Source organism: Salmo salar, chromosome 18 (genome assembly GCF_965601325.2).
Source record: "Salmo salar chromosome 18, fSalSal1, whole genome shotgun sequence".
In the NCBI taxonomy this organism is placed as follows: domain Eukaryota; kingdom Metazoa; phylum Chordata; class Actinopteri; order Salmoniformes; family Salmonidae; genus Salmo; species Salmo salar.
The window spans coordinates 6,307,705-6,332,500 of NC_138308.1; the positions used below are offsets into that span (position 1 = coordinate 6,307,705).

The 24,796-nt window shown below is 42.1% G+C and overlaps 1 protein-coding gene across 1 annotated transcript in view; it reads left to right on the top strand.

The window, feature by feature from the left end:
* The first annotated feature begins 2,882 nt into the window (after window positions 1-2,882).
* Window positions 2,883-24,796, top strand: part of LOC106576865 (uncharacterized) — a 22,132-nt gene continuing 218 nt past the window's right edge. Inside the window, exons 1-8 of the mRNA XM_014154364.3 lie at window positions 2,883-3,179; window positions 12,071-12,206; window positions 12,640-12,750; window positions 20,761-20,893; window positions 22,869-23,047; window positions 23,284-23,357; window positions 23,495-23,657; window positions 23,771-24,796. The exon at window positions 23,771-24,796 is cut by the window's right edge and continues 218 nt beyond it. Of these exons, the coding sequence (XP_014009839.2) occupies window positions 3,077-3,179; window positions 12,071-12,206; window positions 12,640-12,750; window positions 20,761-20,893; window positions 22,869-23,047; window positions 23,284-23,357; window positions 23,495-23,657; window positions 23,771-23,888 (1,017 nt within the window). The 5' untranslated portion in view covers window positions 2,883-3,076 and the 3' untranslated portion in view covers window positions 23,889-24,796. The remainder of the gene's footprint in view (window positions 3,180-12,070; window positions 12,207-12,639; window positions 12,751-20,760; window positions 20,894-22,868; window positions 23,048-23,283; window positions 23,358-23,494; window positions 23,658-23,770) is intronic.

Genomic DNA, 24,796 nt, shown 5'->3' on the forward strand with positions numbered 1-24,796 from the left:
TTCACGACTGTAGCCCTCTCTCTCTCACTCTCTGTACTCTCGTCTTCACCCGACCCACCATTAGTTTCCACCATCTTCCTCCTTCATCCCGTGGGAGCCTCCTGCTGCTCCTTTTTCCTTCTGGTCCTACACTCTACAATGAGACCTGTTTGGCTTGTTATAGACCTGTCATGTTACTAATCTTGATGATGATAATAGCAGGGAAAAAGTGTTGCCAAACATCAACAACAATATTTTCTGTGATATTGCACTTCCCTATACACCTCAAGGTATGGAAATATGTCCATATTAATCATTACTTTATAGTACTGATAGTTTATTCTCACTTAATATACACTCTAGGGACTATAAAAGAGATAATAAATAACTGTACATCAAAGGCAATCACTTTGTGTAATGCTGTAGTTTTTTCAATGGGTGAAGAAGTACATGGCTCTCACTGAAGTAGTGCTGTGTGAGAAGCCTGCCACTAGTCCTAGTAGATAGCACCATCTTGTGGTGTGTAAACTACAAATGAGCAGCAGGTACTGATGAGAATTACAACCCTGGACTATCATAAAATAATAGGCCTTAGGCCTATACATTCTATCTTTCGTTCAAACTGTCCAGTAAAATTCCCATGAACTATGTCTTTCACATCCCCTACTTTTAGCCACTGACTTTTTTAACAGTAAATTCAACAAGTGGTTATTATTAAACATTACCAACATACTGTATTTCTTCAGAGTTTATCATTTCAATGAAACCCAATTCTTGTGTTCTTTTTTAGGCAGCTCTAAAGCGTTGTCCATATGGGTTGGAATGTTCAACTGGTTTTGAACCTAGGGGCAAGTAAACCCCCAGCTCCGCTAAAACAATTGACAACCATACTGAACAAAAATATAAACGCAACATGAAACAATTGCAAAGATTTTGCTGAGTTACAGTGCATATGAAGAAATCAGTCAATTTAAATATATGAATTAGGCCCTAATCTTTAGATTTCACATGAATGGGCTGGGGCACAGCCATGGGTGGGCCTGGGAGGGCATACGCCACCCCCTTGGGAGCCAGGCTCAGACAATCAGAATTAGTTTTTCCACACAAAGGGCTGTGAGGCCGGTTGGACGTACTGGCAAATTCTCTAAAACAACATTGAAGGCGGCTTATGGTAGAGAAATGAACATAAAATCTCTGGCAACAGCTCTGGTGGGCATTCCTGCAGTCAACATGTCAATTGCATGCTCCCTCAAAACTTCAGACATCTGTTGCATTGTGTTGTGTGACAAAACTGCACATTTTAGAGTAGCCTTTTATTGTTCCCGGCACAAGGTGCATCTGTGCAATGATCATGCTGTTTAATAAGCTTCTTGATATGTCACACCTGTCAGGTGGATGGATTATCCTGACAAAGGATAAATTGCGCACTAACAAGGATGTAAACATTTGAGAGAAAAAAGCTTTTTGTGCTTATGGAAAACTTTGTGAGGGTAGCCTCATGATATTTCTCAATATTGGCCTCCATTAATTTGATATTTGAGGGATATAAAATAAAAGTGAACTATACCTGACAAGTATGAGTGGTTTAGGTTAATTTCCCATACTTTGTGGGCTCTGCCTGTCAAGCAGCAAAGGGCGCATTTGCCAATGTACTGTTGGCTGATAATGTTTACTTTGCGAGCTACGGTAGAAACTTTGTAAAGTTAGCTAAACATAGTGTTGGCTAAACATAGGCACTTATCCGACAGGCAACCTTAGCAGCCACAGCCAGCAACATTCATTTTAAATACGTCTTTCAATGGAAGAGATTTATTATTGAGATTTTCAGTTTCTCTGATATAAATCAACAAATCCATATACGCAGCCTGGTCTCATAGACTAGACGTAACAGTAAAAGTAAATCCGGGACCGTAAAAATAGTATGATTGATATGTTATGATTGCTATGGTTAAATATGACAGAAGGTTACGTCTAGCAATCAAAGGTTGCATATTCGAATCTCATGGACAACTTCAGCATTTAGCTAATTAGCAAGTTTTCAACTACTTTACAACTACATAGCATGTTAGCTAACCCTTCCCCTAACCTTTTCCCTTTTAGCTAACCCTTCCCCTAACCTTAACCTTTAATCCTAACACCTAGCCTAGTTAATGTTAGCCAGCTAGCTAACGTCAGCGTAAGCCATCTAGACACCTAGCTAACGTTACCCACAACAACCTGGAATTAGTAAAATGTCATATGTTTAGCAAAATTGTAACATTTGTAGCTTTAGCAAATTCATAACATATCATACAAATTGTAATTCGTAACATAGTAAGTAATAGATGATGGACATCCACAAATTAATACCATACGAAACGTAACATATCATACTAGATGGAGAGTCTCGGGTTCACATACAGAATAATACTAAATGCTGGCTGCACTGCATGGTTTTATTTCTAGGAACACAAGTATATATATATTCATATATATTATGAATACAACAAATACAAAAAACAGTACATAAACCTAACAGACAGGGGTATTACATATCAAGATGAATTTTCAATTTGTTAAATACTTTTATGGTGCGTATTGCTTTTTTGTTTTTACATTTACCGATCATTTCAAAATAATATTTAAATTCTATCTTAAATAATGTGAAGAGGGGTTTGTTCTCTGCCCACTTCATTTTATGAATAAATAATCTTCCATGAAAGATAAAGAAATTAACAATGAAAGTTAAATCAGGGTCCATATCATTTGGATCAAAATAAAACAACATCAGAGTCTCTCAAATTAACATTAATAGTCGTTGCTTTTAAAATAGAATATTCTAGTAACACAAGTGATGAGGAAAACTCAGAACCGGGTCACGTGTGTCTATATCTAATCAGATGCGCTAGGCGGGGTCTGTCCTGCCAACTGCAGTCTAACCTAACGTGAACGTAGCATGCGTGACTGCAGACAGTTTAAAGACAAAAAAAATCTAAATCCTTGATAGACAAGGGTCTTTACTAAATGAACGTATGATTGTTGTTACAATGTATCGTCTCTGTAAAGATATGTTGTTTACATTGACAGAGTGATAGTCAGGCGTCACAGTATTCGCATTATGCTTCCGATCGACGGGGACATTTTTGACTGTATCCAACGAGGGAACATTGATCAGTGTGCACATTTCATTCAACATGATCGATCTATCCTCAAAGAGAAAGGTACGTTTATAGGCCTGCCTATGCATTTTTGTAGTATGCATTAGCCAACAATTTATTGTGCACACATTTGGGGAATTAATGTTATTTTCGAATTTTTTTTTTTATCCAAAAGCCTACCATATTGCAGAAGAGCATTTGTGGAAACCAAGACTGTTCTCAGGACAGGCCTGGTAGATAGATATTGTCGCGTCGGAGTCAATTTTAACAAACCCAACCCTTTTCGTGCACAGCCGGCTATAAAAGTATATGTATCCCCGTGGACCGGTTCGTACATAACACTGTCCATTCAGGCTGCAAAGGCGTCGATTTCCTCTTTAACTCGATTTAATGGCGAGAAAAAAAACAGGGAAAATACGCATACTTTATTTATGAAACACCATGCTAGAGTGGCTAATGCTTGTCCCGGATGTCGCATACTGTTCTTTCTATCAGGTTGCAGCGGTCTTCTTTTTTTTTTTCAACCCTGGGTTGTAGTCATTAGCCCAAACAGTACCGTTTTGCTACTAAAACAGAGTAAGTCCGAAACATTGTAAAAGACTCCAGCCACCCAAGCCATAGACTTTTCACTTTGGTACCGTCTGGCAAACGGTATCGGAGCAACAAGCGCTGAAAAAGCTTCTACCCCCAAGCCATGCTGTGCTGTTGTCTTAGGTCTCCCTTTATGTCGACTTGTGGTGTCATTTGTCGTGATCTGTGTTTTGTCCTACATTTAAATGTTTAATCCCAGCCCCCATCCCCTTCATTGTAAATAAGAATTTGTTCTTAATTGACTTTCCTAGTTAAAGGTTAAATAAAAACATATAAAAAAGAAGGCTGCTAAATAGTTTGGGTACCATTAATTGCCTATCTGCACTGACTCTTGTACTGACCCTATGCACACTCATTATACTATATAGTGTGTTCGGAAAGTTTTCAGACCCCTTGACTTTTTCAACATTTTGTTATGTTACAGCCTGATTCTAAGTGGATTAAATTGTTTTTTTTCCCTCCTCATCAATCGACACTATACCCCATAATAACATTTAGAAACTTTAGCAAAATAAATAAAAACACTTAAACTGAAATATTACATTTACTTAAGTATTCAGACTCTTTACTCAGTACTTTGAAGCACCTTTGGCAGTGATTACAGCCTTGAGTCTTCTTGGGTATGATGCTACAAGCTTGGCACACTTGTATTTGGGAAGTTTCTCCCATTCTTCTCTGCAGATCCTCTCAAGCTCTGTCAGGTTGGATGTGTGGTGTTGCTGCACAACTATTTTCAGGTCTCTCCAGAGATGTTGCCACCACCATGCTTCACCATTGGGATGGTTCCAGGTTTCCTACAGACGTGACGCTTGGTATTCAGGCCAATCTTGGTTTCATCAGACGAGAATCTTGTTTCTCATGGTCTGAGTCCTTTAGGTGCCTTTGGGCAAACTCCAAGTGGGCTGTCATGTGCCTTTTACTGAGGAGTGGCTTCCATTTTGCCACTCTACCATACAGGCCTGATTTGGTGGAGTGCTGCAGAGATGGTGTCCTTCTGGAAGGTTCTCCCATCTCCACAGAATAACTCTGGAGCTCTGTCAGAGTGACCATAGGGTTCTTGGTCACCTCCCTGACCAAGGCCCTTCTCCCCCGATTGCTCAGTTTGGCCAGGCGGCTAGCTCTATGAAGAGTCTTGGTGTTTCCAAACTTCTTCCATTTAAGAATGATGGAGGTCACTGTGCTCTTGAGGACCTTCAAAGCTGCAGAACTGTTTTGGTACCCATCCCCAGATCTTTGCCTCGAAACAATCCTGTCTCGGAGCTCTAGGGACAATTCCTTCGACCCCGTGGCTTGGTTTTTGCTCTGACATGCACTGTCAACTGTGGGACCTTATGTAGACAGGTGTGTGCCTTTCCAAATCATGTCCAATCAATTTTTACCACAGGTGGACTCAAGGATGATCAATGGAAACAGAATGCATCTGAACTCAATTTAGAGTCTCATAGCAAAGGGTCTGAAATACTTATTTAAATATGGTATCTGTTTTTTATTTTTAATAAATTAGCAAAAAATTCTAAACCTGTTTTCACTTTATCATTATGGGGTATTGTGTGTAGAATGATCAGGATTTTGTTTTTCACATTTTTTTTGAATAAGATAACTGCACTGTACAGTGAGGGAAAAGTATTTGATCCCCTGCTGATTTTGTACATTTGCCCACAGACAAAGAAATGATCAGTCTATAATTTTAATGGTAGGTTTATTTGAACAGTGAGAGACAGAATAACAACAACAAAAATCCAGAAAAACGCATGTCAAAAATGTTATAAATTGATTTGCATTTTAATGAGGGAAATAAGTACTTGAGCCCCTTTCAATCAGAAAGATTTCTGGCTCCCAGGTGTCTTTTATACAGGTAACGAGCTGAGATTAGGAGCACACTCTTAAAGGGAGTGCTCCTAATCTCAGCTTGTTACCTGTATAAAAGACACCTGTCCACAGAAGCAATCAATCAATCAGATTCCGAACTCTCCACCATGGCCAAGACCAAAGAGCTCTCCAAGGATGTCAGGGACAAGATTGTAGACATACACAAGGCTGGAATGGGCTACAAGACCATCGCCAAGCAGCTTGGTGAGAAGGTGACAACAGTTGGTGCGATTATTCGCAAATGGAAGAAACACAAAATAATTGTCAATCTCCCTCGGCCTGGGGCTCCATGCAAGATCTCACCTCGTGGAGTTGCAATGATCATGAGAACGGTGAGGAATCAGCCCAGAACTACACGGGAGGATCTTGTCAATGATCTCAAGGCAGCTGAGACCATAGTCACCAAGAAAACAATTGGTAACACACTACGCCGTGAAGGACTGAACCTGCTGCGCCCGCAAGGTCCCCCTGCTCAAGAAAGCACATATACATGTCCGTCTGAAGTTTGCCAATGAACATCTGAATGATTCAGAGGACAACTGGGTGAAAGTGTTGTGGTCAGATGAGACCAAAATGGAGCTCTTTGGCATCAACTCAACGTGTTTGGAGGAAGAAGAATGCTGCCTATGACCCCAAGAACACCATCCTCACTGTCAAACATGGAGGTGGAAACATTATGCTTTGGGGGTGTTTTTCTGCTAAGGGGACAGGACAACTTCACCGCATCAAAGGGACGATGGACGGGGCCATGCACCATCAAATCTTGGGTGAGAACCTCCTTCCCTCAGCCAGGGCATTGAAAATGGGTCGTGGATGGGTATTCCAGCATGACAATGACCCCAAACACACAGCCAAGGCAACAAAGGAGTGGCTCAAGAAGAAGCACATTAAGGTCCTGGAGTGGCCTAGCCAGTCTCCAGACCTTAATCCCATAGAAAATCTGTGGAGGGAGCTGAAGGTTCGAGTTGCCAAATGTCAGCCTCAACCTTAATGACTTGGAGAAGATCTGCAAAGAGGAGTGGGTCAAAATCCCTCCTGAGATGTGTGCAAACCTGGTGGCCAACTACAAGAAACGTCTGACCTCTGTGATTGCCAACAAGGGTTTTGCCACCAAGTACTGTCATGTTTTGCAGAGGGGTCAAATACTTATTTCCCTCATTAAAATGCAAATCATTTTATAACATTTTTGACATGCGTTTTTCTGGATTTTTGTTGTTGTTATTCTGTCTCTCACTGTTCAAATAAACCTACCATTAAAATTATAGACTGGTCATTTCTTTGTCCGTGGGCAAACATACAAAATCAGCAGGGGATCAAATACTTTTTTCCCTCACTGTATATACAGTGCCTTCAGAAAGTATTTACACCCCTTGACTTTTTCCACATTTTGTTGTGTTACAAGGTCGGATTAAAATGGATTTCATTGTAATTGTTTTGTCAACGATTTATACAAAATAATGTAATGAGGTAGAAAAAAAAATATATATATATATATTTTGATTACATAAGTACTCAAGCCTGGAGTTAATACATGTTACAATCACCTTTTGCAATGATTACAGCTGTGAGTATTTCTGGGTAAGTCTCTAAGAGCTTTGCACACCTGGATTGTACAATATTTGCACATTCTTTTAAAAACCCTTCCAAGCTCTGTGAAGTTGTTTGCTGATAATTGCCAGACAGCCATTTTCAAGTTTTGCAATAGAGTTTCAAGCCAATTTAAACTGTATCTTGGCCACTCAGGAACATTCAATGTTGTCTTGGTAAGCAACTCCAGTGTATATTTGGCCTTGCGTTTTAGATTATTGTACAGCTGAAAGGTGAATTTCTCTCCTAGTGTCTGTTGGAAAGCATACTGAACCAGATTTTCCTCTAGGATTTTGCCTGTGCTTACCTCTATTCTGTTAATTTTTATCCCCAAAAACATTCTAGTCCTTGCCAACGACAAGCAAACCCATAACATGATGCAGCCACCACCATGCTTGAAAATATGAAGAATTGTACTCAGTGATGTGTTGGATTTGACCAAAATATAACGCTTTGTATTCATTTCTTTGCCACATTGTTTGCAGTTTTACTTTTGTGCCATATTGCCAACAGGATACATGTTTTGGAATATATATCCTTCTTGTCACCCTGTCATTTAGGCTAGTATTGTGGAGTAACTACAATGTTGTTGGTTCTAAGCTGACATATGGAATTGTTTTAAGAAGGTCATACCATGGATCATTTAGGTATTTGATTTGGAATTGTAGGACCCCTTTAGGTATCAAAAAAATATATTTAAAAAAAGATTTTAAATATACAATTTGGCCTTTACTACTACAGTATAGCCCATAGAAGTGCATCGAATAACACATTCATTAAAAAAGACAGTCACAAAACTACCGACGTACTTCCATTCATTTATATGGGTTGCCTTTAAACGAGTCCCGTGTCATTTTTGGGGGGGGGGGGGGGGGGGGTCATAGAGCAAAACGTGAGAGTCTCCACTTTCTATAGATGGGTTTGTTTGTAGGCCAAACTGTTCGGATCCTACAGACGTTTTTGTGAGAAGACAGTTTTAAGGATGTCTCCTGGTCTGACAAACAGCGCTGTAGCTCTGACACTTTCCACCGCAGATGCGGAAGGGTGACATAGGCGGATACGGTGGATTGAGATGCAGCCCATGCAAAGAAAGAAACGTCCCTTTTTCAGGACCCTGTCTTTCAAAGATAATTCATACAAATCCAAATAACTTCACAGATCTTCATTGTAAAGGGTTTAAACACTGTTTCCCATGCTTGTTCAGTGAACCATAAACAATTAATGAACATGCACATGTGGAACGGTCGTTAAGACACTAACAGCTTACAGACGGTAGGCAATTCAAACTTAAGACACTAAAGAGGCCTTTCTACTGACTCTGAAAAACAACAAAAGAAAGATGGCCAGGGTCCCTGCTCATCTACACGAACGTGCCTTAGGCATGCTGCAAGGAGGCATGAGGACTGCAGATGTGGCCAGTGCAATAAATTGCAATGTCCGCACTGTGAGACGCCTAAGATAGCACTACAGGGAGACAGGACGGACAGCTGATCATCCTTGCAGTGGCAGACCATGTGTAACAACCCCTGCACAGGATCGGTACATCCGAACATCAGGAACGCACGAGTTACACCAGGAACGCACAATCCCTCCATCAGTGCTCAGACTGTCCGCAATAGGCTGAGAGAGGCTGGACTAAGGGCTTGTAGGCCTGTTTTAAGGCAGGTCCTCACCAGACATCACCAGCAAATCTGGTGCAGTCCATGAGGAGGAGATGCACTGCAGTACTTAATGCAGCTGGTGGCCACACCAGGTAGTGACTGTTACTTTTGATTTTGACCCCCCTTTGTTCAGGGACACATTATTCCATTTCTGTTAGTCACATGTCTGTGGAACTTGTTCAGTTTATGTCTCAGTTGTTGAATCTTATGTTCATACAAATACTTACACATGTTAAGTTTGCTGAAAATAAACGCAGTTGACAGTGAGAGGACGTTTCTTTTTTTGCCCGAGTTTATACAGTTGAAGTCAGAAGTTTACATACACTTAGGTTGGAGTCATTAAAATACGTTTTTCAACCACTCCCCAAATGTCTTGTTAACAAACTATAGTTTTGGCAAGTCGGTTAGGACATCTACTTTGTGCATGACACAAGTAATTTTTCCAACAATTGTTTACAGACAGATTATTTCATTTATAATTCACTTTATCACAATTCCAGTGGGTCAGATCTTTACATACACTAAGTTGACTTTAAACAGCTTGGAAAATTCCAGAAAATTATGTCATGGATTTAGAGCTTCTGATATGCTAATTGACATCATTTGAGTCAATTGCAGGTGTACCTGTGGATGTATTTCAAGGCCTACGTTCAAACTCAGTGCCTCTTTGTTTGACATCATGAGAAAATCAAAATAAATCAGTCAAGACCTTGGGTATCGACCCCTCCCTGTGCAACTGGGTCCTGGAGCCGCCCCCAGGTGGTGAGGGTAGGACACAACATCTCCACCCCGCTGATCTTCAACACTGGGGCCCCACAAGGGTGCGCTCTCAGCCCTCTCCTGTACTCCCTGTTCACCCATGACTGCGTGGCCATGCACGCCTCCAACTCAATCATCAAGTTTGCAGACGACACTACAGTGGTAGGCTTGATTACCTACAACGACGAGATGGCCTACAGGGAGGAGGCGAGGCCCTTGGAGTCCGGTGTCAGGAAAATAACCTCACACTCAACGTCAACAAAACAAAGGAGATGATCATGGACTTCAGGAAACAGCAGAGGGAGCACCCCCCTATCCACATCGATGAGACAGTAGTGGAGAAGGTGGAAGGTTTTAAGTTCCTCAGCGTACACATCATGGACAAACTGAAATGGTCCACCCACACAGACAGTGTGGTGAAGAAGGCGCAATAGCGCCTCTTCAACCTCAGGAGGCTGAAGGAATTTGGCATCCTGAGAGCATCCTGTCGGGCTGTATCGCCGCATGGTACGGAAACTGCCCACAACCGTAAGGCTCTCCAGAGGGTAGTGAGGTCTGCACAACTCATCACCGGGGGCAAACTACCTGCCCTCCAGGACACCTACATCACTCGATGTCACAGGAAGGCCAAAAAGATCATTAAGGACAACAACCACCCGAGCCACTGCCTGATCACCCCATTATCATCCAGAAGGCGAGGTTAGTACAGGTGCATCAAAGCTGGGACCGAGAGACTGAAAAACAGCTTCTATCTCAAGGCCATCCGACTGTTAAACAGCCATCACTAACATTGAGTGGCTGCTGTCAACATACTGACTCAAATCTCTAGCCACTTTAATAATAACAAATTGGATGTAATAAATGTATCACTAGTCACTTTAAACAATGCCACTTTATATAATGTATACATACACTACTCATCTCATATCTATATACTGTACTCTATACCATCTACTGCATCTTTCCTATGCTGCACGGCCATTGCTCATCCATATATTTATATGTACATATTCTTATTGATTCCTTTACACGCGTGTGTGTGTGTGTGTGTGTGTGTGTGTGTATATATAAGGTAGTTGTTGTGAAATTGTTTGATTACTTGTTAGATATTACTGCACGGTCAGAACTAGAAGCACAAGCATTTCGCTACACTCGCATTAACATCTGCTAACCATGTGTATGTGATCAATAAAATTTGATTTGAAGTGGTAGGCCACACAAGCTCACAGAACGGAAGCGCAGAGTGCTGAAGCATGTGTCTTCGGTTGCAACACTCACTACCGAGTTCCAAACTGCCTCTAGAAGCAATGTCAGCACAAGAACTGTTTGTCGGGAGCTTCATGAAATGGGTTTTCATGGCCGAGCAGCCGCAGACAAGCCTAAGATCACCATGTACAATGCCAAGTGTCGGCTGGAGTGGCGTAAAGCTCGCTGCCATTGGACTCTCTCACGCTTCAGCATCTGGCAGTCCGACGGACAAATCTGGGTTTGGCGGATGCCAGGAAAACGGCACCTGCCCCAATGCATAGTGCCAACTGTAAAGTTTGGTGGAGGAGGAATAATGGTCTTGGGCTGTTTTTCATTTTCGAACTATCAGGCCAGGGGTGAAAATACAGACTGCTGCAATCTGATTGGCTTAACGCGGTACTTGGATTAACGCGGTACGTGACATCCAGGACTAGCAATAGCCACTCTAGCATGGTGGTGGAAAATGGTGTTTCATAAAGAGTATGCATATTTCTTTTCATTTTCTCCCGCCTTCTTGAGTTGAGGAGGAAACCGACTTTGGGCTAACCATACGGTAGCCTATTCTAAGGGCACGTCCGGGTAGTGTGCATAAATTATCATACCGTTATTCTAGGGAATTTGTTCTTAACTTCTGTAAGAAAATGCTGAATAATAAGCATGTCAGAGGTGATCATACTGAGATGATTGTTGTCAGAGCTTTTCCAGAAGCCTTTTTCACACAGCTATCGCTTTGCAGCATCAAACATGCATGAGCAAATTGCTTTGTTACAGGCAGCAGAGATTGGTTATAACACATTATATATATATATATATATAATGTGTTATAACCAATCTAATCACTACTGGCCATATTCCGCCTAGTTTAAAATCATACAAAATGTAAGGTCCAGCGTTCCATCACAGTTCCAGAATGCATCACCACTCACTGTTCTTAGATGACTGCTGAAAGCTGACTGCTGATGTCTCCTGTTGGGATTTTGTCATGTTGAGGGACCTTGTCTGTTTTATCAGTGATCTGAGATGAGTAGTTAGTCTATCCTTTCAGACATCTCCTGTGACAGTATGGCAGGAAGTCACAGCAGCTAAAAAGACTGGTATAGAGACAATAGTAGGCCTACTGCTCTTTAGGTGGTTAGGTTGGAAGTGACTATCTGTAAGTAATAAAATAAATGTGATCATTTACAGTTATAGCACCCTAATCATCTTTGTGTGTCGGTCTGTATTTGCGTCTGTGTGTAGGTTGGGGTGGTTTCACCCCTCTCCACTTTGCGGCCCTCCAAGGTAACCGTTCGATAGTTAACCTGTTGCTAAGCAATGGAGCTGACCCCAACCTGACCTGTGATGCAGGAATGACCGCCTTCCATTTAGCCTGCAGGTCGGTAACACTACCTGTCTCCTACCACGTCAGTATCTGCAGATTTTAATGGATTGAATAGGTCCCCCTATCCAGTCCTATTAGATCTATGGAAAGGGACTAGTGGAAAAGTGTTGGGCCCCTGGAGCATCTAGAAATGCCCCTGTCTCTCCCTCTTCTCCTTGAAATGTGTACTCGTACACTCCCCCTCATGGATGTAAAAGGAATGGACTGGTGGAAGAAATATGGTGGAACCTCCCTCCAGCCTGTGCTTACATCAGTCCAATGCCTTGAAATCCTTGAGGGGGAGTGAACAAGTGCAAATCAAATTTTATTGGTCGCATACACAAATTTAGCGGGTGTAGTGAAAAGCTTGTGTTCCTAGCACTAGTAAAGAATTAATTGTACTATTAATGCTAGTAATTATTATTGACGGTAATGTCTGTCTCTCCAGGCATGGTAATGTATATGTGATGCACCAGATTATGCAGCATGGAGCTGATCTACGCATGGTAGACCATCAGGGAAAAACCGCCCTACACCATGGAGTGTCTGGAGGCAACATGTAAGGACACACACACACACACACACACACACAGACCTACATGATATTACACAAACACGTGTGTGTGTGTGTATGTATGTGTGTATATCTATCTATCTATCTATCTATCTATCTATCTATCTATCTATCTATCTATCTATATCTCAGCAAAAAAAGAAACGTCCTCTCACTGTGTTAACTGTGTTTATTTTCAGCAAACTTAACATGTGTGAATATTTGTATGAACATTATAAGATTCAACAACTGAGACATAAACTGAACAAGTTCCACAGACATGTGACTAACAGAAATTGAATAATGTGTCCCTGAACAAAGGGGGGTCAAAATCAAAAGTAACAGTCACTACCTGGTGTGGCCACCAGCTGCATTAAGTACTGCAGTGCATCTCCACCTCATTGACTGGACCAGATTCGCCAGTTCTTGGTGGAAGAGTGGGGTAACATCTCACAGCAAGGCACCTGCAAGTTCCCGGACAATTCTGGGGGGAATGACCCTAGCCCTCACCCTCCGCTCCAACAGGTCCCAGACGTGCTCAATGGGATTGAGATCCGGGGTCTTCGCTGGCCATGGCAGAACACTGACATTCCTGTCTTGCAGGAAATCATGCACAGAACGAGCAGTATGGCTCATTGTCATGCTGGAGGGACATGTCAGGATGAGCCTGCAGGAAGGGTACCACATGAGGGAGGAGGATGTCTTCCTTGTAATGCACAGCGTTGAGATTGCCTGCAATGACAACAAGCTCAGTCCGATGATGCTGCGACACACCACCCCAGACCATGATGGACCCTCCACTTCCAAGTCAATCCCGCTTCAGATTACAGGTAATGCTCATTCGTCTGGTGATAAACGCGAATCCGACCATCACCCCTGGTGAGACAAAACCACGACTCGTCAGTGAAGAGCACTTTTTGCCAGTCCTGTCTGGTCCAGCGACGGTGGGTTTGTGCCCATAGGCGACGTTGTTGCCGGTGATGTCTGGTGAGGACCTGCCTTAAAACAGGCCTACAAGCCCTCAGTCCAGCCTCTCTCAGCCTATTGCGGACAGTCTGAGCACTGATGGAGGGACTGTGCGTTCCTGGTGTAACTCGGCAGATGTTGTTGCCATTCTGTACCTGTCCCGCAGGTGTGATGTTCGGATGTACCGATCCTGTGCAGGTGTTGTTACACGTGGTCTGCCACGATCAGCTGTCCGTCCTGCCTCCCTGTAGTGCTGTCTTAGGCATCTCACAGTACGGATATTGCAATTTATTGCCCTGGCCACATCTGCAGTCCTCATGCCTCCTTGCAGCATGCCTAAGGCACGTTCACGCAGATGAGCAGGGTTCCTGGCCATCTTTCTTTTGGTGTTTTTCAGAGTCAGTAGAAAGGCCTCTTTAGTGTCCTAAGTTTTGATAACTGTGACCTTAATTGCCTACCAGCTGTAAGCTGTTAGTGTCTTAACGACCGTTCCACAGGTGCATGTTCATTAATTGTTTATGGTTCATTGAACAAGCATGGGAAACAGTGTTAAAACCCTTTAGATCTGTGAAGTTATTTGGATTTTTCCTAATTATCTTTGAAAGACAGGGTCCTGAAAAAGGGACATTTCCTTTTTTGCTGAGTATATGTATGTATGTATGTATGTATGTATGTATGTACTACTGTTAAAAAGTTTGGGGTCACTTAGAAATGTCCTTGTTTTTGAAAGAAAAGCACTTTTTTGTCCATTAAAATAACATCAAATTGATCAGAAATACATTGTAGACATTGTTAATGTTGTAAATGACTATTGTAGCTGGAAACGGCAGATTTTCTTTATGGAATATCTACATAGCCCTTTCTTCTGAAACTTGTCAGTCTATTTTTGTTCTGAGAAATAAAGGCTGTTCCATGCGAGAAATTGTGAAGAAACTGAAGATCTTGTACAACGCAGTGTACTACTCCCTTCACAGAAGAGCACAAACTGGCCCTAACCAGAATAGAAAGAGGAGTGGGAGGCCCTGGTGCACAACTGAGCAAGAGGACAAGTACATTGTTTCTCAAACTAGACACTAGACGCCTCACAATAGTGATAGGCTGGCTCGTTCGGCTCAGCTCACCAAAAAGAGCCGGCTCTTTTGGCTCAAGAATGGCTCCAAAAAAATATGTTTTGTATTTTTTTCAAGTCAAACAGTTTGCGATAGCTTGACTATGATAGGTGTTAAAACAATTCTAATTAAATTATTTAATGAAAATCATACTCTACCTTAACCACAATGTATTTAAAAATGCATTGGTTTGTTATGATAAAGAATGCTATTAAACATTTGCATTTAAAGTATAACTTTTTAATGTATATAAACAAAGTACGAATACAATTTGAACAGCATAAGAGTATTGCACCATAAAGAAATAACAATTTGCAAAACTGCAGCATCCCACAAATTGAAATAAATGTAAAAAAGGATGCTATTACACATGTGCATTTAAGTAGAACTTTTTGAATGTATATAAAAAGTGCATATAAATGTAACAATTCAAAATGAATACAATCTGAAAAACATAATAGAATATTGCACCATATCAAAGAAAAATAAATAACAACGTGCAAACTGCAGCATCTCACTTAAAACATTAAACTGGTCCCTCTCTTCTTTATTGCCATGTTATAACCAGCAGCACACAGCAATGCTGACCATATTTTGCTTTTATGAGAGATTTGCATTCAGAAATGGAAGCTACTTCACTTGAGGGGCTAATGCGGTTTCTTCTCTCAGTAATTTTGTCCCGTTTCCGAGAAGACCCTCTGAGGGAACGGATGTGGCCACTATGCAGTCTCCCTGTCGTGACTTTGTCTACCCACGGCTTACTAGAGGCATTGTTCTTCCACCAGATCAGAAGATCTGCAGATCTTTCAGAACTAATTTGTGCGCTTGAGCATTTAGGCCTATATTTTATTTCTTTTTTCGTTCTTTGAATTAGTTAATTCTATTCATTTAAATATTTGGATGATTCATATCTTAATTTTATCATATTTTAAGATTTGGCTCTTCTGATTTCCGAGCCGGCTCCCAACGTTCACCTACAAGAGCCAGCTCTACCTCACAAGTCCTCAACTGGCAGCTTCATTAAATAGTACCCGCAAAACACCAGTCTCAACGTCAACAGTAAAGAGGCGACTCCGGGATGCTGGCTTTCTTGGCAGAGTTGCAAAGAAAAAGCCATTAAGATGGGCAAAAGAACAGACACTGGACAGAAATATGGCTTTTTCTTTGCAACTCTGCCCTAGAAGGCCAGCATCCCGGAGTCGCCTCTTCACTGTTGACGTTGAGACTGGTGTTTTGCGTGTACTATTTAATGAAGCTGCCAGTTGGAGTTGTGAGGCGTCTGTTTCTCAAACTAGACACTAATGTGTTGTGCACTGGGGCCTCACACTCTTCTTTCTATTCTGGTTAGAGCCAGTTTGCGCTGTTCTGTGAAGGGAGTAGTACACAGCGTTCAATGAGTTCTTCCTTTTCTTGGAAATTTCTTGCATGGAATAGGCTTTATTTCTCAGAACAAGAATAGACTGATGAATTTGAGAAGAAAGGTCTTTGTTTCTGGCCATTTTGCGCCTGTAATCGAACCCACAAATGCTGATGCTCCGGATACTCAACTAGTCTAAAGAAGGCCAGTTTTATTCCTTCTTTAATCAGAACAACAGTTTTCAGCTGTGCTAACATAATTGCAAAAGGGTTTTCTAATGATCAATTAGCCTTTTTAAAATGATAACTTGGATCAGCTAACACAACGTGCCATTGGAACACAGGAGTGATGGTTGCTGATAATGGGCCTCTGTACTAGAGGTTGACCGATTTAATCGGCATGGCCGATTTTCAAGTTTTCATAATCGGTAATCAGCCTTCTTGGACAGCGATTACATTGCAATCCATGAGGAGACTGCGTGGCAGGCTGACCAACTGTTATGCGAGTGCAGCATCAAAAGGACCTTGTGGCTGCAAGGTGCCAAGGTAAGTTGCTAGCTGGCATTAAACTTATCTTATAAAAAACAATCAATCTTCACAATCACTAGTTGATATTTGTTAGAGCAGTCTGACTGAGCGGTGGTAGGCAGCAGCAGGCTCGTAAGTATTCATTCAAACAGCACTTTACTGTGTTTGCGAGCAGGTCTTAGCAATGACTTCAAGCCTATCAACTCCCGAGATTAGGCTGGCAATACTAAAGTGCCTATAAGAACATCCAATAGTGGAAGTTATATGAAATACAAATGGTATAGAGCGAAATAGTCAACGTGTCATAATTCCTATAATAACTACAACCTAAAACTTCTTAACTGGGAATATTGAAGACTCGTGTTAAAAGGAACCACCAGCTTTCATATGTTCTCATGTTGTGAGCAAGGAACTTACTCTTTAGCTTTTTTACATGGCACATATTGCACTTTTACTTTCTTCTCCAACACTGTGTTTTTGGCATTATTTAAACCAAATTGAACGTTTCATTATTTGAGACTAAATAGATTGTAATATATTAAGTCAAAATAAGTGTTTATTGTTCATTCAGTATTGTTGTAATTGTCATTATTATAAATATATATAAAATTGGCCGACTAATCGGTATAGGCTTTTTTTTGGTCCTCCGATAAATCGGTATCTGCGTTGAAAAATCATAAAATCGGTCAACCTCTACTTTGTATGCCTATGTAGGTATTCCATAAAAGTATGCAGTTTCCAACTACAATAACCCAAACTTTTGAACGGTTGTATGTATGTATGTATGTATGTATGTACAGTTGAAGTCGGAAGTTTACATACACTTAGGTTGGAGTCATTAAAACTCGTTTTTCAACATCTTCTGTGTGCATGACAAGCAATTTTTCCAACAATTGTTTACAGACAGATTATTTCACTTATAATTCACTGTATCACAATTCCAGTGGGTCAGAAGTTTACATACACTCAATTAGCATTTGGTAGCATTGCCTTTAAATTGTTTAACTTGGGTAAAACGTTGCGGGTAGCCTTCCACAAGCTTCCCACAATAAGTTGGGTGAATTTTGGCCCATTCCTCCTGACAGCTTGTAACTGAGTCAGGTTTGTGGGCCTCCTTGCTCACACACGCTTTTTCAGTTCTGCCCACAAATTTTCTATAGGATTGAGGTCAGGGCTTTGTGATGGCCACTCAATACCTTGACTTTGTTGTCCTTAAGCCATTTTGCCACAACTTTGGAAGAGTGCTTGGGGTCATTGTCCATTTGGAAGACCCATTTACGACCAAGCTTTAACTTCCTGACTGATGTCTTCAGATGTTGCTTCAATATATCCACATCATTTTCCTCCCTCATGATGCCATCTATTTTGTGAAGTGCATCAGTACCTCCTGCAGCAAAGCACCCCCACAACATGATGCTGCCACCCCCGTGCTTCACAGTTGGGATGGTGTTCTTCGGCTTACAAGCCTCCCCCTTTTTCCTCCAAACATAACGATGGTCATTATGGCCAAACCGTTCTATTTTTGTTTCATCAGACCAGTGGACATTTCTCCAAAAAGTACAATCTTTGTCCCCATGTGCAGTCGCAAACCGTAGTCTGGCTTTTTTTAATGGTGGTTTTGGAGCAGTGGCTTCTTCCTTGCTGAGCGGCCTTTCATGTTATGTGGATATAGATAATTTTGTACCCGTTTCCTCCAGCATCTTCACAAGGTCCTTTGCTGCTGTTCTGGGATTGATTTGCACTTTTCGCACCAAAGTATGTTTATCTCTAGGAGACAGAACACGTCTCCTTCCTGAGCGGAATGATGGCTGTGTGGTCCCATGGTGTTTATACTTGCGTACTATTGTTTGTACAGATGAATGTGGTACCTTCAGGCGTTTGGAAATTGCTCCGAAGGATGAACCAGACTTGTGGAGGTCTACAATTCTTTTTCTGAGGTCTTGGCTGATTTCTTTTGATTTTCGCATGATGTCAAGCAAAGAGGCACTGAGTTTGAAGGTAGGCCTTGAAATACATCCACAGGTACACCGCCAATTGACTCAAATGATATCAACTAGCCTATCAGAAGCTTCTAAAGCCATGACATAATTTTCTGGAATTTTCCAAGCTGTTTAAAGGCACAGTCAACTTAGTGTATATAAACTTCTGACCCACTGGAATTGTGATACAGTGAATTATAAGTGAAAAAATCTGTCTGTTAACAACTGTTGGAAAAATGACTTGTCATGCACACAGTAGATGTCCTAACAGACTTGCCGAAACTATAGTTTGTGAACCAGACATTTGTGGAGTGGTTGAAAAAAACGAGTTTTAACGACTCCAACCTAAGTGTATGTAGACATCCGACTTCAACTGTATGTGAACCCTTTGAAATTATCTGGATTTCTACATAAATTGGTCATAAAATTAGATCTGATCTTCATCTAAATCACAACAGACAAACACAGTCTGCTTAAACTAATCTTAAACTTAATAACACACAAATTATTGTATTTTTCTTGTCTATATTGGAATACATAATTTAAACATCACAGTGTAGGTTGGAAGAAGTATGTGAACCCCTAGGCTAATGACTTCTCCAAAACCTAATTGGAGTCAGCTAATGTGGAGTCCAATCAATGAGAAAAGATTGGAGATGTTGGTTAGAGCTGCCCTGCACTTCAAAAAACTCACATAATTTGAGTTTGCTCTTCACAAGAAGCTTTGCCTGATGTGAACCATGCCTCGAACGAAAGAGATCTCAGAAGACCCGAGATTAAGAAATGTTGACTTGCATAAAGCTGGAAAGGTTTACAAAAGTATCTCTAAAAGCCTTGATGTTCATCAGTCCACGGTAAGACACATTGTCTAAAAATGGAGAAAGTTCAGCACTGTTGCTACTCTCCCTAGGAGTGGCCGTCCTGCAAAGATGACTGCAAGAGCACAGCGCAGAATGCTCAATGAGGTTAAGAATCCTAGAGTGTCAGCTAAAGACTTACAGACATATCTGGAACATGGTAACATCTCTGTTGATGAGTATACGATACGTAAAACACTAAACAAGAATGGTGTTCATGGGAGGACACCACAGAAAAAACCATTGCTGCACATCTGAAGTTAGCAAAAGAGCATCTGGATGTTCCACAGTGCTACTGGCAAAATATTATGTGGACAGATGGAACTTAAGTTGAGTTGTTTGGAAGGAACACACAACACTATGTGTGGTGGGGAAAAAAAGGCACAGCACACCAACAACAAAACCTCATCCCAACTGTAAAGTATGGTGAAGAGAGTATCATGGTTTGGAGCTGCTTTGCTCTCTCAGGGCCTGGACAGCTTACTATCGTTGATGGAAAAATGAATTCCCAAGTTTATCAAGACATTTTGCAGGAGAATGTAAGGCTATCACTTCACCAATTGAAGCTCAACAGAAGTTGGGTGATGCAACAGGACAACGACCCAAAACACAGAAGTAAATCAACAACGGAATGGCTTCAACAGAAGAAAATACTCCTTCTGGAGTGGCCCAGTCAGAGTCTTGATCTCAACCCGATTGAGATGCTGTGGCATGACCTCGAGAGCGGTTCACACCAGACATCCCAAGAATATTGCTGAACTGAAAGAGTTTTGTAAAGAGGAATGGTCCAAAATTCCTCCTGACCATTGTGCAGGTCTGATCCGCAACTACAGAATGTTTGGTTGAGGTTATTGCTGCCAAAGGAGGGTCAACCAGTTAAGTCCAAGGGTTTACATACTTTTTCCACTCTGCACTGTGAATGTTTACACAGTGTGTTCAATAAAGACATGAAAACGTATTATTGTTTGAGTTATTAGTTTAAGCAGACTGTGTTTGTCTATTGTTGTGACCTTAGATGAAGATCCGATCAAATTTTATAACCAATTTATGCAGAAGTACAGGTCATTTCAAAGGGTTCACATACTTTTTCTTGCCACTATATGTGTTGTGCATCAGTGACATATGATGTCAAGACATGACATATGTCATGCGCACACACACACACACGCTCGCATACACACACACACACTACACACACTTACCCTGCGTCGTGTCTCCCAGTGTTGCAATGCAGTACCTGTGGGAGACGGGAATGTTCAGGTGGTGCGATGGAGACATGTACAATGTCACACCTCTACACCTGGCTGCTGATGCTGGCAACACCGAGGTGGTTCGCTACCTGCTTCGAAACAAGGTGAGGTGTACACACTTACTTGCTTGGAGAGTAAGTCTAATGATGACTTCCATGTTCCTCTTCTATTGGGGAGTTTCGCTATGGAGTTTACCTTACAGAGTTAGGTGTGTCACAATAATATGTCCTTTCTCCTGAAGTGTGCACTCATTCACTATTTCCCACAAATGTAAAAGCATTGAATTAGTGGAGGCATAGGAAAGTGGGGGTTCCACCATATTTCCAGTCAGGTCTGTTCATATCAGTGGAGGGAGGTGAACAAGTGCACAATCTCTGTAACATGCGCTGCTTGCTGAAAGAGCTGGAGCCCGATGGAGCACTTGGCTGCAGTACCCTTCAACTTTTTAGGATTGCTGCTGCACTATTTAAAATACACTGCTCAAAAAAATAAAGGGAACACTAAAATAACACATCCTAGATCTGAATGAATTAAATAATCTTATTAAATACTTTTTTCTTTACATAGTTGAATGTGCTGACAACGAAATCACACAAAAAAAATCAATGGAAATCCAATTTATCAACCCATGGAGGCCTGGATTTGGAGTCACACTCAAAATGAAAGTGGAAAACCACACTACAGGCTGATCCAACTTTGATGTAATGTCCTTAAAACAAGTCAAAATGAGGCTCAGTAGTGTGTGTGGCCTCCACGTGCCTGTATGACCTCCCTACAATGCCTGGGCATGCTCCTGACGAGGTGGCAGATGGTCTCCTGAGGGATCTCCTCCCAGACCTGGACTAAAGCATCCGCCAACTCCTGGACAGTCTGTGGTGCAACGTGGTGTTGGTGGATGGAGCGAGACATGATGTCCCAGATGTGCTCAATTGGATTCAGGTCTGGGGAACGGGCGGGCCAGTCCATAGCATCAATGCCTTCCTCTTGCAGGAACTGCTGACACACTCCAGCCACATGAGGTCTAGCATTGTCTTGCATTAGGAGGAACCCAGGGCCAACTGCACCAGCATATGGTCTCACAAGGGGTCTGAGGATCTCATCTCGGTACCTAATGGCAGTCAGGCTACCTCTGGCGAGCACATGGAGGGCTGTGCGGCCCCCCAAAGAAATGCCACCCCACACCATGACTGACCCACCGCCAAACCGGTCATTCTGGAGGATGTTGCAGGCAGCAGAACGTTCTCCACGGCGTCTCCAGACTCTGTCACGTCTGTCACATGCTCAGTGTGAACCTGCTTTCATCTGGGAAGAGCACAGGGCGCCAGTGGCGAATTTGCCAATCTTGGTGTTCTCTGGCAAATGCCAAACGTCCTGCACGGTGTTGGGCTGTAAGCACAACCCCCACCTGTGGACGTCGGGCCCTCATACCACCCTCATGGAGTCTGTTTCTGACCGTTTGAGCAGACACATGCACATTTGTGGCCTGCTGGAGGTCATTTTGCAGGGCTCTGGCAGTGCTCCTCCTGCTCCTCCTTGCACAAAGGCGGAGGTAGCGGTCCTGCTGCTGGGTTGTTGCCCTCCTATGGCCTCCTCCACGTCTCCTGATGTACTGGCCTGTCTCCTGGTAGCGCCTCCATGCTCTGGACACTACGCTGACAGACACAGCAAACCTTCTCTGCCACAGCTCGCATTGATGTGCCATCCTGGATGAGCTGCACTACCTGAGCCACTTGTGTGGGTTGTAGACTCCGTCTCATGCTACCACAAGAGTGAGAGCACCGACAGCATTCAGAAGTGACCAAAACATCAGCCAGGAAGCATAGGAACTGAGAAGTTGTCTGTGGTTACCACCTGCAGAACCACTCCTTTATTGGGGGTGTCTTGCTAATTGCCTATAATTTCCACCTGTTGTCTATTCCATTTGCACAACAGCATGTGAAATTTATTGTCAATCAGTGTTGCTTCCTAAGTGGACAGTTTGATTTCACAGAAGTGTGATTGACTTGGAGTTACATTGTGTTGTTTAAGTGTTCCCTTTATTTTTTTGAGCAGTATATGTTTTGTTTGTGTGTGTGTCAGAGGTGTATGGTGGAGACTGTGGATGAGGATGGGTTGACAGCGGTCCATGTGGCATCAGAGAGAGGCTGTATAGAGATGTGTTGGACGCTGCTACAGAGATCAGGCTTCAGGATACTACACTTGAAGACCTACAGCGGACACACGCCCCTGGACCTCTGCAGGCAGGGAAGGACATTCAGGTGGGTCTCAATAGCTCTAACCTTTACCTGGGTATTAATTAGGCACAAAACGGAGGGACAATGGACAAAAACAGGGACTTGTCTAATAAGAAACCTTTTTATTTTCAGGTGCAAAAAGTTTTAAAACGTTTTCCATTGTGTGACAAATACCACCCAGGAATATATCACACTGTCAACCTCTTCTGTCCCATTGCCATACCACCATCACTTTCTGTGTTGGGGTTGTATTTCCACAGACATCTGCAGCTGGCCAAACTACTGACCCGCTACATGAAGGAGCCACCCTTCAGCAAACCCGACGAGTCCCCAAGTTAGTGCTATGCCTTTAGTCTCTAATGAGGCTGTGATAAGTTTAACTGTAATGAACATTGTGTGACATCGAATCATGTTTCTGTGTGTATCTGTGCATGCGTGGATCTTTGTTTGTGTGTGCGTGCGTGCATCCAGTCCTGTACTACTGGACATTATTCTTCCCGTGTCTGATCGGAGGGGTGATTCTGATTATCGCAGCGATGTTGGGGGGCTACGGAGGGATAACGTGCGCCGTCCTCTTCCCTTGGCTGGCCAGGAGTATTTTCTCCCAGTTCCACCGCATGACCACCTACCAGAGGTACAGACTGTGTGTCTATGTGCGTGCTAACTGTGTGTTTGTGTATGTCTGCGATATATACAGTATATTCATCCATTGTATTGTTCTTTGTTCCATTAACTGTTGTGTTGCAGGTTGGCCAACCCCGTCTACCTAGGGACTATGATAGCTGGACTGTTCCACTCTCTAGTCTGTTTCTACTACAAAATACTGCCGCCTAATATCCTTTATCTTACAGTGATACTGTACTAGCTAATATATACATACAGTTGAAGTCGGAAGTTTACATACACCTTAGCCAAATACATTTAAACTCAGTTTTTCACAATTCCTGATATTTAATCCTAGTAAAAATTCCATGTCTTAGGTCAGTTAGGATCACCACTTTATTTTAAGAATGTGAAATGTCAGAATGATGGTAGAGAATTTTTTTTATTTCAGCTTTTATTTCTTTCATCACATTCCCAGTGGGTCAGAAGTTTACATACACTCAATTAGTATTTGGTAGCATTGCCTTTAAATTGTTTAACTTGGGTCAAACGTTTCAGGTAGCCTTCAACAAGCTTCCCACAATAAGTTGGGTGACTTTTGGCCCATTCCTCCTGACAGAGCTGGTGTAACTGAGTCAGGTTTGTAGGCCTCCTTGCTTGCACACGCTGTTTCAGTTCTGCCCACAAATGTTCTACAGGATGAGGTCAGGGCTTTGTGATGGCCACTCCAATACCTTGACTTTGTTGTCCTTAAGCCAATTTCCAAAACTTTGACTGTATGCTTGGGTCATGGGTTCACTGCACCTGTACATAGCCCATCTATAATTTAGCCCAAACTACTACCTCTTCCCCTACTGTATTTATTTATTTTATTTATTTTGCTCCTTTGCACCATATTATTTATATTTTATCTCTGAACTTTCTTCAAACTACAAATCTACCATTCCAGTGTTTTTCTTGCTATACTTTATTTACTTTGCCACCATGGCATTTTTTTGCCATTACCTCCCTTATCTCACATCATTTGCTCACATTGTATATAGTCTTATTTATATATTTTTTTTCTACTGCATCATTGATTGTATGTTGTTTTACTCCATGTGTAACTCTGTGTTTTTGTATGTTGTCGAACTGCTTTGCTTTATCTTGGCCAGGTCGCAATTGTAAATG